The sequence below is a fragment of the Neodiprion lecontei genome, chromosome 5, assembly GCF_021901455.1.
Source record: "Neodiprion lecontei isolate iyNeoLeco1 chromosome 5, iyNeoLeco1.1, whole genome shotgun sequence".
NCBI lineage: Eukaryota > Metazoa > Arthropoda > Insecta > Hymenoptera > Diprionidae > Neodiprion > Neodiprion lecontei.
Genome location: NC_060264.1, coordinates 25,883,436 through 25,894,014, shown reverse-complemented (window position 1 = coordinate 25,894,014; position 10,579 = coordinate 25,883,436). Strand labels below are relative to the sequence as shown.

Genomic DNA, 10,579 nt, shown 5'->3' with positions numbered 1-10,579 from the left:
ATATTATGACAGATAATTTTGTGAAAAGACCAATTATTCCTTACAGATCCTGTTGCATTCAAAATTAATAAAAAAAAAAAAAAAACGAACTCAAGGACAGGATTTTAAGCAAGGCTTCAGAAAGCAGACGCGCAACCGTATCTAATGGCCGGAAATGGTTGTGAAGTCACGTGTCACGTGACCCGAAGCGGTTGGCGTCGCGCGTCGCGTCGAGCGATCATCCAATGGGACGTAAGCCGGGGGCCGGACGAAGGTTACGGAGTGTAACGAGTAGGGTTGGGATTCAGTCGTCGCGTATATTTCTGTTAAGTACGTGTCAGGACAACGGACGCGGCGTAAGCACCGCCGAGTTGAATGATTCGATAGTGAGTAAAAGAGTGAGTAGAATCGAACGTTTGTAACATTCAGTGGGTGTTAAAAACATACGGGTGAAAAATCAAGTAAAAAGATAGCAGGTAGTGAGAAGAGATAAATCGGTGTGCTAAGAAGTGGTCGATCCTTATCAAAAAATGTCGACGAAAGCCAGCAAGAAAACCGTTGTAACATCGTCGAGCGTCAGCTCGGTCCAGTCGCCGACGCCGAGTACATCGACGCCCGTTGGCCGCCGCCCGGGAAGCCCGCTGAGCCCGACGCGTTACTCGCGTCTTCAGGAGAAGCAGGATCTGCAAAATTTGAACGACCGTCTAGCATGTTACATAGAAAAGGTCCGTCACCTGGAGGCCGAAAACTCGCGGCTCACGCGAGAGGTGCAAACTAGTCAGGAGACGGTGACGCGGGAGGTGACCAACATCAAATCCATGTACGAACACGAACTCTCCGACGCTAGGAAACTGCTGGACGACACGTCGAGGGAAAGGGCAAAACTTGAGATCGACACGAAGCGTCTCTGGGACGATAACGAAGAATTGAAAAATAAGTACGGCTTGAATTTACGGTTTTTTTTTTTTTTACAGCTCATCGATTTTACAGGTGCATGCAAATATTCGTTTCGCTCTACCCACCGGCCGCTCGCTCACGGATAAATATTACTACGTCCGTGCGTCACGCGCAGTAGCGTAGCCAGTAGTGTTTCCCTGTACACTCTAAAAGAAAAAAAGGGACCAAAAATATTCAGGTTACGCGTTACGCCGATCGCATGCCGGTATCGAGTCGGCCATTGATAGTAAACGAAGATCCGTATTTTTATCGTTGTCTGCTCGTACTTTATGAAGCGTTAAATGTTTTCTCTCGATTACGAGTTACGAGATAGTCAATAATTCGTCTTCGGAGGCTGTCGAAGAAAACTACACTCAAATAAATAAAATCCTTAAAATTCTGCTGAGAGAAGCGCATGCGCTCCGGTGAAATGTGTGATGTATGTATGTACATACATTTTACGCGGTGTCCAATATTTCGACGATTACGCTGGCCAAACACGCAGGGCGCGTCCCAATATTTACCTGGAATTTTATCGATCCATCTCCGTGAAACGAAAAATGAAAATAACCGGTGACGTCACTGCGGCGTGTAGTTGCGTCACACCCACAAATGAACGCGACGTTGATGTCATCTTTGTAATCTCTGATTCAAAAACATTCGCTCTCACCCGGTTCTCCGGTAGGAGACGCGCGCTTATGTTACGTGCACGCATCTATGTATTTTCAAGAACTTTTAATACTAATATGGCTCTATGTCATATTTCTAAGAGGCATGTTCGTGCCTTCTCAATGACTTTCAAGGCGAAATAAAACCTAGGACAGAAAAGACGGAAGGAAAGAGATGGCACAATCAATGTTCGCGAATTCGCGGCATGCGCGATCGACTATTTCGAGCCGTGATGACCGAATCCGAGTTTGTTGGGCATTGAGTAGAAGCGCGGGGAATCTGTCCGACCTTACGCTCGTATCGGAACATCGGCATGTGTGTATCCTGTCGGAATGCGAGCGAGGTACCGCATAAACCGTAAAGCCGTAGGCGGCTTTCCGCGGTGACATCACTGCCCACGTTGGCTCATCGTCATAGCAGCACGGCTAAGGACGCGCGAGACCCCGGGAGGCCCCGCTCGTCACATGGAAAAGTATCCATACACACACGCGGCGTGCCCTTCCTGGGACTTGGTATATTTTAAACTTGGATATAGCGAGCATAAATACGTTAGAAAAATCAACACACGCTATGATGATTATGACGATGTTGGTGAGAACCATGCACGCATACCTATACGAATAGAGAAAAAAAAACCTTGAATATTAATAACGATGATTGCATTCTTGTTTATACCAAATTTTTTTTCTGTATACCTAATAAATAAATCGTAGGCGGTTGTGTGCAATAAGCTTGATGATATCTTTTTCTCCCCTCTCTTGTACATTTACAGTTTTATGTGTACAACATTGTTACGCAAACAGCAGCGAGTTTTTTTTTCTGTTGTACTAAACTTTATTCAATTTTCGTTTCATCTTCTACGTATATCTTATATACGTGTCCTCCACCTAGTTGTATATGTATGTAGGTCTACGCTTTCGACGCGATACGCTCACCGTATGCCTGGGTCTGGTTACAAGCCACGCTGTTGCAGCACCTGTCAATATTTCTTCAATTCTCTACACTAGTAAATATTATGTACTGATATCGACTTTGCAGTTTGTGAGCTTCTGTGTTGGAGTACACGCAAAAACAATAAACACGAATGAAAGTGAAAAGACGACGACGAATAAAGAAAAGAAGAGACGAGGAACTAACTTCACGGTCTTTGCACGATTCTTAATTTTTACTGGAAAAGATCTTTGTTTAAAATTACGTTTCACTCTGGAATGGCTATTCAAAACATGCTCGAACGCGTTAAAAATTTCAATCTATTTTTTATCGATATATGCAGGTATTTTACACTATCGGTCCATTGAGGAGTCTTCTTTATTCCACGAGATTGAAGTTAGTAACGTTATCGTAAAGAAACATTGGAAAAAAATCACTATTTTCATATTTTACAATGACTTTGAAGGAACTAAGATTTCAAAATATGAGTATATTTCGTTTTATTAGGGTTTACCTCCTTATAGGGTCGTTACGATAACGTTACTAACTTCATCATGGTTTTTTCCCGCGTTTCTTGACCTCGTCTCAGCGGAGTGAGGCACTTGACATTACGTACGTTACGTTACGTGAATGCGTGTGCTGTAATACACTTCCCACAACGCTAAGTATTGAGTAACATACTCTTCAATGCTCCGTTAATAACTTTATTGAAATTAACGTTGGCATGAACTTTCATTGTATATCTTATCAGCGATGAGAAAAGATATAGCTAAGGTAAGTTATTACAATCCAAACGATTAACACTGCGATTGTGTGCGCCTTATTTTAACGTTAATGGCCATTATGCTATATCCTCAATTAATATGGAATTCCTGTTTTTTTTTTTTTTTTAATTTACATCTCCGTTTACGGGTGCTCCAGGGAAAAAAGACTTTAAAAAAAATAGAGCGCGTGTAATTTCATTTCGTCGTGAAAGAGTGAAGCGTTACCTGAATTCTGTAACCTTGGCCTGGCTAGAAGCAGGAGAAGGAGAATGATGACGCCGATATACGAATATATGTCGACGTCTACCGGGAAACGGTCGATAAAAAGTGTTCCTTAAACTGGGTCAATCGTTCGAAATAGCGAATCACCCTCTCTTTTCTGTCCCTTCGATTATTTATTACTGTTCGTATAAATACACGAATACCCGAGAAACTTTCGGTATCGTTGTCGCGTTTACGATCTACTTTACTACGTTGTTCTCCTTCCGCGATTTTCATAAATATAATCGACCCGCGAAAAAGGGACGACCATAATTATAATCATTAATTTGTGTCCCTCTTTTTCTTTCAGACTCGAAAAGAAAACCAAGGATCTACAAATAGTCGAGAACAACTTGATGATCTACGAATCGCGTTGCGGGGATTTGCAAACAAAGTTTAACCAGTCTGCAGCTGAGCGAAAAAAGCTCGCGGAACGAGAACGGGAACTCGAGAAGGAGGTTGAACGCCTCCAGGCGCTGCTCGATGACGCGCGAAAGCACCTCGAAGAAGAGACCCTTCAGCGAATCGACCTGGAGAACAACATACAGAGCTTGAAGGAGGACATAAGTTTCAAAGATCAAGTCTACCAGCAGGAATTGACCGAGACACGAACGCGACGTCAGGTTGGTTTCGTTGCCGCGATTTTGCTGCACCTGCTTGCAAAAAAAAAAAAAAACACCGTTGCACTTGTTCACGCTAATTCGTTCAGTCTTCATTGCAGGTCGAGATTTCCGAGATTGACGGGCGCCTGGCCGAGCAGTACGAGGCTAAGCTGCAACAATCGTTGCAAGAATTGCGCGAACAGTATGAATCTCAGATGCGCGCCAATCGGGAGGAGATCGAATTGCTCTATGAGAACAAGATTAAGAACCTGACATCCCACGCCCAACGAAACAGCGGTGCGGCGAGCCTTGCTGTAGAGGAGCTTCGTCAGACCAGGTCCCGTATCGACGGATTAAATCAACGCATTAACGAGCTCGAGGCCACAAACAACGCGCTCAATTCTCGCATCAGGTAAAATAACGGCTCTCAGGTCGTAAACGCAATTTAGCACGTTTCAAGGTCTTTGCTCATAAAGCTTCGTACAAAAGACGACAGTGAAAATTTCTCTCACCTTGCGTTCATTTTTCGCTCTCAACCATTGTTTTAGAATTTTGTAAAGGATCGGTAAGTCCTGTAGTCATTCATTCAATTTTATAATTGAGAAAATGGATATATCTCGTATAAAAAAATCCACCGTATTTTATTACACTCCAAAGTTTCAGACTCTTTGTAAAATAAAAAAAACCTATTGAAGCATCAAACTTCAAACGAAGCTTATTTCACTAGCGCAATAAAAAATGGTAAATATACCTTGAAACATGATAATTTCTTTCATATTATGACAGAGATCTCGAGAACTTGCGCGAAAATGAGCGTGCTCGGCATGCTGAAGGTTTGGCCAGTCTGGAGGCTGAGCTGGCAAGAATGCGTGACGAGATGGCACAGCAGCTGCAGGAGTATCAAGATCTGATGGACATAAAGGTGGCGCTAGACCTGGAGATAGCCGCCTACCGAAAACTGCTAGAATCAGAAGAGGCAAGGTAATACGAAAAAAATTGGAAAAAGTATTTTAACGAATGAAAACCAATTCAAAACCGCAATTACCTGTATATTTTTTTCCAGGTTGAACATTACACCGATGCAATCGCCCGCTTCGTTATCCAGCGGAAGAGGAACCCCATCGCGCAACACTCCACTTAGAGGTGGTAAAAGAAAGCGTACTTTGTTGGAGGAAAGCGAAGAGCGCAGCAGTAGTGACTATAGCGTATCTGGAACTGCCAGAGGCGATATCGAGATTACTGAAGCTGATCCACAGGGACGTTATATCAAACTTACCAACAAGGGCAACAAGGTGATTAAATTTAGAAGCACGAATGTCCATATATGTGTACTGGTTGTACACTGAAATTTCAGGAAATTTCGTACTGCATTATTTACACTTGCTTCACAATTTGAAATTTCACTTAAAAGATTGTTATCTAACAGTAATGTGCAATACCGTGTGTATTCCGTACAAGAAAAAGTTCTGAAAGACCATGCAAGAATGAGTAATTGATGACATTTTCTCACCATATATTTCGCAGGAGATAGTTTTGAGTGGGTGGCAGTTGATCCGCAAAGCTGGAGCACTAGAGACGAATTTCAAATTCCATCGTAGCGCAAAGGTCGATGCCGGAGCGACTGTGACTGTTTGGTCAGCAGATATCGGAGCATCTCACGAACCTCCGACCAACCTTGTTATGAAGGGACAAAAGTGGTTTACGGCAGATAACATGACTACAACCTTACTGAACAGCGAAGGAGAGGTGAGTTATGAGCAACAACAGATGAATGATGATAAAGTAAAAAATCAATCAAATTATGTATAATTTTCCCTATTCAATTATCATGTTGCTTTATTACATTTCTAGGAATTGGCAACGTCCGAACGGAAGCGGCAACAGCTGTCCAGTACCTTGTCGCGACACAGGGAAAATATTGGGTTTCGAAACTCAGAGGATCTTCACCACCAACAGGTATTACATTTTAATGATTTTGAACATGTTATACGTGCACAGAGTGTGGTGTCTCTGAAGTTTCCTTATTATTCCTTAGCTATTTATTTATTCATTTGTTTATTTATTTACCTCTCTTTTTGTCTATAATGTATATTTTTACACTTTATTTTTATTAATTTTTTTACCCTCAAAGACAATGTGGCTACGCAATTTATCAATTTTATCCGCGAATAAAAGAGAAAGAGGAGGAGAAATTTGTGAATCACGCACACACGGGATAATTCTGGCAATTATTGTTATGTTGTGTTGTGTTACAGTATGTTGATTAACTTAACTTTGAAAAGAGACATGTACATCGTACGTGAATGATTAAAAATCTTCTCGCCTTAACATTATAACAGTTAAATTTTGACGGAAGCCACTATATTAATAACTGGATTCATTCACGGAGTCTCGTAAGTTTCGCGGAAACTGGATAATCATGGATTGGTTACCCAATGATATGGCATTACCCTGGACGTATGAGGAAAGTTTTTTTTCTCACCAGTTTTGAAATTTTTTGCAAACTTAATTTTTACTTAATTATAACTCATACATAAACCACATGTATGGCATACACACATTTACACACTTATCTTATACGTAAAACTAGTAATTATTAACGAACTGACCAAATTTTATTCGAAATATTTTCAATTATTGATAAAATGAAACACCCCTATGATACCATCCAATGAGGAGGGGTGATGTCTTATCAATGTTCAATTCTTGTTCCATAGAGAAGATATCTCTACCCGTATTAATGATCGTGAGGGCGCACAGCTCAGGCAGGCGGCCTATGTAAGTTGTTATTCTAAACTCTCAGATGTTCAGCTGTTCAGTCATTTGTCTGCAATAATAATAATAATAATAATATCAACAATAATGAATAATAATAATAATCCATTACCACACATTATTATTATTGTAATAATTTGCAAATAATATTAATTTTAAAGTTTGCTTAATTATTCATTATCAGTAGCTATTTTTTTGTTGGTCCATTTCTTGGCACTGCCGTCATACTTACGCCGCTCTCTCACGCTTTACTAAACCTTATCATTACATAAATGTCTTTTTCAATCTGTCAAGCTTTATTTCTATTTCATTGCGCATACGCATATTATAGTATTATTGTGATCTTATTTTTGCACTTTAATATATGACGTTCATTTTCACCGAAACATAACACGGGATAGACTTCTTTCGATGTTTTTCAGAAAAAGCGTAATTAGCCTTGACCAGATACATTTTTTTCTCAATATGTTTCTTGGCGACATGCAAGTTTGAACTACTGCATTTTCACATGTAATAAACAATCTTGTCAATCGTATTTATACCCACAAACAACCATTTAGGTATTATAAGACAGTTACTAATAATTCATACGTACTCAGGCAAATTACAAGATTTCATTCTTGGTTATAAATTGTAAAATTTTGAATGATTTTAGAAGACAAACATTGGAAGACGTTGATTCATTTCGTGCTCAAATATTTCAGCGTGAAAACTTTCTCACACAGCATCTTCGCTTTAACCACATTGTCTTTAGATTAGACAGAAAATAGAAGAAGAAGGAACACTTACGTAGCTGTTGTGACAGTACCAACAATATCAGTGGAAGCAGCAGTCTACGTCGTCTTCGAATTTCTTATTTTTAATTTTGTTTTCACCCACCATTTTTGAAAATCGCTAGTGCATAGTTGTAACTAACAACATGTACGTTATTTCAATCACCATGAACGGGATAACTATTCCTGTGCATCAATCATGCACAGCTGTACTTATGGTTATAAAAATACGGTTGTCAGGGCATGCGGGGCTGTGGTATAATTTTGCGGGTTTGAATACGTGTCAACGCGCGTTAATACACATTGATTTTTTTTATTTTCAATAATTTTGATCCAATAACTAATAGGAATGAATCTATTATTTTTCTGTTACAGGGTGACCCTCAGGGTGAAGAACGCTGCCGCATAATGTGAGAAAAAAAGGGGGACGTGTTATTGGTATAAAAAAACCGACGAAAATAAAACAAGAAAAAAAAAATTACCGCAGGGTTTTTTTAATATCTCTTTACTATAAGTTTAATTAGCCGCGAGTTACCGTACCAGCTAGGACGGAATTTGCTGAAATGAAAGTGGCGCGGCGCCCTGAACCTTACCGCCTTAAAAAACAAAAATATTTTATCAACAATGCTCGTTGCCAGTGATCCTCGCTATTTCCATTATGAATGTAAATCGCGAAAAATGTTCGATTAAGTAATAACAATAATAACACTCACGATTGTTATAATTTTTGTAGATTCATGATATCCCGAAAAATAACGGGGAAAAAGAAACATTTAATTTCGTGAGAACACCGGTTTTCGCTGGCAGCGTGAACAGTTAATTTATACCTATTATATTGTATCTTATAAATACAAAACCTTAGAATAATAGTTTAAGGTGTCGGTACGAGATGATTGATTGATCAAAACAGTAAAAAATCAAATAGGTAATTTGTAACAGATTATCTTATTCATATAGGTTGTAAAACAAAATCTGTTTTCTTCGCTATCATATAATTTCTTCCTTTTATTTTCTTTTCACCGCATAACTGCACCACAATTATTAATGAAGTCCTGAAATCGTCATCTGGTATTTTACCAATCATCGTTGTGTTCAAAAGCTTGATTAATTAATTAACAAACAAAAACAACTAATCAATTGTTCTTTATTAGTTGTGTGGTTGGTGTTATCTTTATTTTTCCCCGCGCTGTGTACCACGGTTAGTCTAGTAATTAGTTTTGATTTTTTTTTTTTTTTTTATCTCCCCGTCATTTGTTTTAAAGATATCTTTTTAAACCATCGACTTAATTTCCAGTTACGTCATGGAGCACTAATTATCACTATCAGTTCGAACAAAAAACTCCAACAATTTTTCAATCTCCGAACTACGCGACTTATCCAAGTGCCACAGAGAATGAAAAATTGCACTTTCGGAAATTCAAAAAAAGAAAAAACACTAAACGCAGCACGGTTTTACAGTAAAGAAAGAGAAGAACGTATAGTTATTAAAAATGAATATATCTCTTAATTAATACAAATAATGAAAACTGAAAATAATAGTTGTACCAACGTACGAATCTCTGCTGATGTCCATTGTCTCCTTAATAGAACGTACTATGATGTAGCAATTTTGTAAAACTATTATATGAGTATTGTTGGTTTATTGTTGATTAATTCTTCTGGCTTAGCCTTCCAACCACCATTGCCCTCCATATACAATAATGACTCTAGTTGTAGAAGTTGCGTACTAGAAGCAGTACAGTCTATCCAAAATATGAACACCTACACCACGCACACGCAGCACATTATTGTGGTAGATACACGAGGCACAATAAACATGGAGATAACGATGAGAGTAGCAGTAATGAAGAAAGAAAAAAAATTAAGTAAATATGAATTACATATACGTTTAATGCATTTATTTAGTTTCCGATAAAACTATATAAATATATATATAGTATACAATGTATACATATATATGTATATATATAACCATAGCTTCCTTTTAAGATTTGTAGCGAGATTAGGAGTTTTCTTTGTATAACCACTTTGCAAGTTTATTAGATTTCAAAGAATAAATAAAAAAAAAAAAAAATTAAAAAACAACTAATCCATTAACCGTACAAATATTTTCGTAATTTTTATTTTTAATAATAATAATAATAACTGTAATGATAATGTAAAGCAAAAATTATTAGTTTAATAATATATAATGTTAAGAAACTATGATTGATGAAAAAAAAAAATTTTTAAGAAATGTATTCATATTATACTAAAAATATACGTATATAAACACTTTTACATTTGCGTTCAATGTTCAATTCTCGTTTTTGTAAGTTACCTTGATTCGAATGTTAGCTCATTTCTGTACTGAGAAAAAATGAAAAGTTATACGTCCCCGCCTCCTGTTTTTCACGTATGATAATCACACACTCTACAGTGTATCGTGACACTTAATATCTGTGCCCGTAAGTTGTTTCTAACGTTTAGAGGTACGGCGATTATCTTTAAATTTTTATTCCTTTTCTTCGGTTAAATTTTTAATGACGTTACGCGAGCGTCATCTGCAATACGTTATATTTCTTGACGTATATTCTATACTGTGAAAATCATATGCACAATAAAATTTCAACAAACTTGGAGGGATTATATGACGATTTTTTTTAATTATAATTTATTAACGAATTAACCTCGTTCCTAAACATGTACTTAAAAAATAACCGACTGCTTGAGACGAATTTTTAACAACATATCAGTGGGGAAAAGCTTTGTTAAAAAAATAATTTAAATAAAAGAATTTTTGCCAAGCTGGTTGTAAGAGTGGTTACGATAATGGAAGAAGGGTTGGTGCATGAACATAGAAATTTCGCAGACATTTGAAAGAAGAATAAAGGAGACAGAAAAAATCTGT

The 10,579-nt window shown here is 38.0% G+C and overlaps 1 protein-coding gene across 3 annotated transcripts; it reads left to right on the top strand.

The window, feature by feature from the left end:
• Positions 1 to 253: 253 nt before the first annotated feature.
• LOC107218016 (lamin Dm0) lies at positions 254 to 9,541 on the top strand. Of its 3 annotated transcripts, XM_015655753.2 has the most exons (9): positions 254 to 916; positions 3,850 to 4,162; positions 4,249 to 4,553; positions 4,928 to 5,122; positions 5,205 to 5,433; positions 5,666 to 5,887; positions 5,993 to 6,097; positions 6,859 to 6,919; positions 8,065 to 9,541. In XM_015655753.2, the coding sequence occupies exons 1-8, from the start codon at positions 510 to 512 to the stop codon at positions 6,880 to 6,882; spliced, it is 1,800 nt and encodes a 599-aa protein (XP_015511239.1). In that variant the 5' UTR covers positions 254 to 509; the 3' UTR covers positions 6,883 to 6,919; positions 8,065 to 9,541. The 3 variants fall into 3 exon arrangements, with proteins under 3 accessions (XP_015511239.1, XP_015511237.1, XP_015511238.1); XM_015655751.2 differs by lacking the exon at positions 6,859 to 6,919; XM_015655752.2 differs by lacking the exon at positions 6,859 to 6,919 and having other exon boundaries at positions 255 to 916; positions 4,261 to 4,553.
• The last annotated feature ends 1,038 nt before the right edge of the window (positions 9,542 to 10,579 follow it).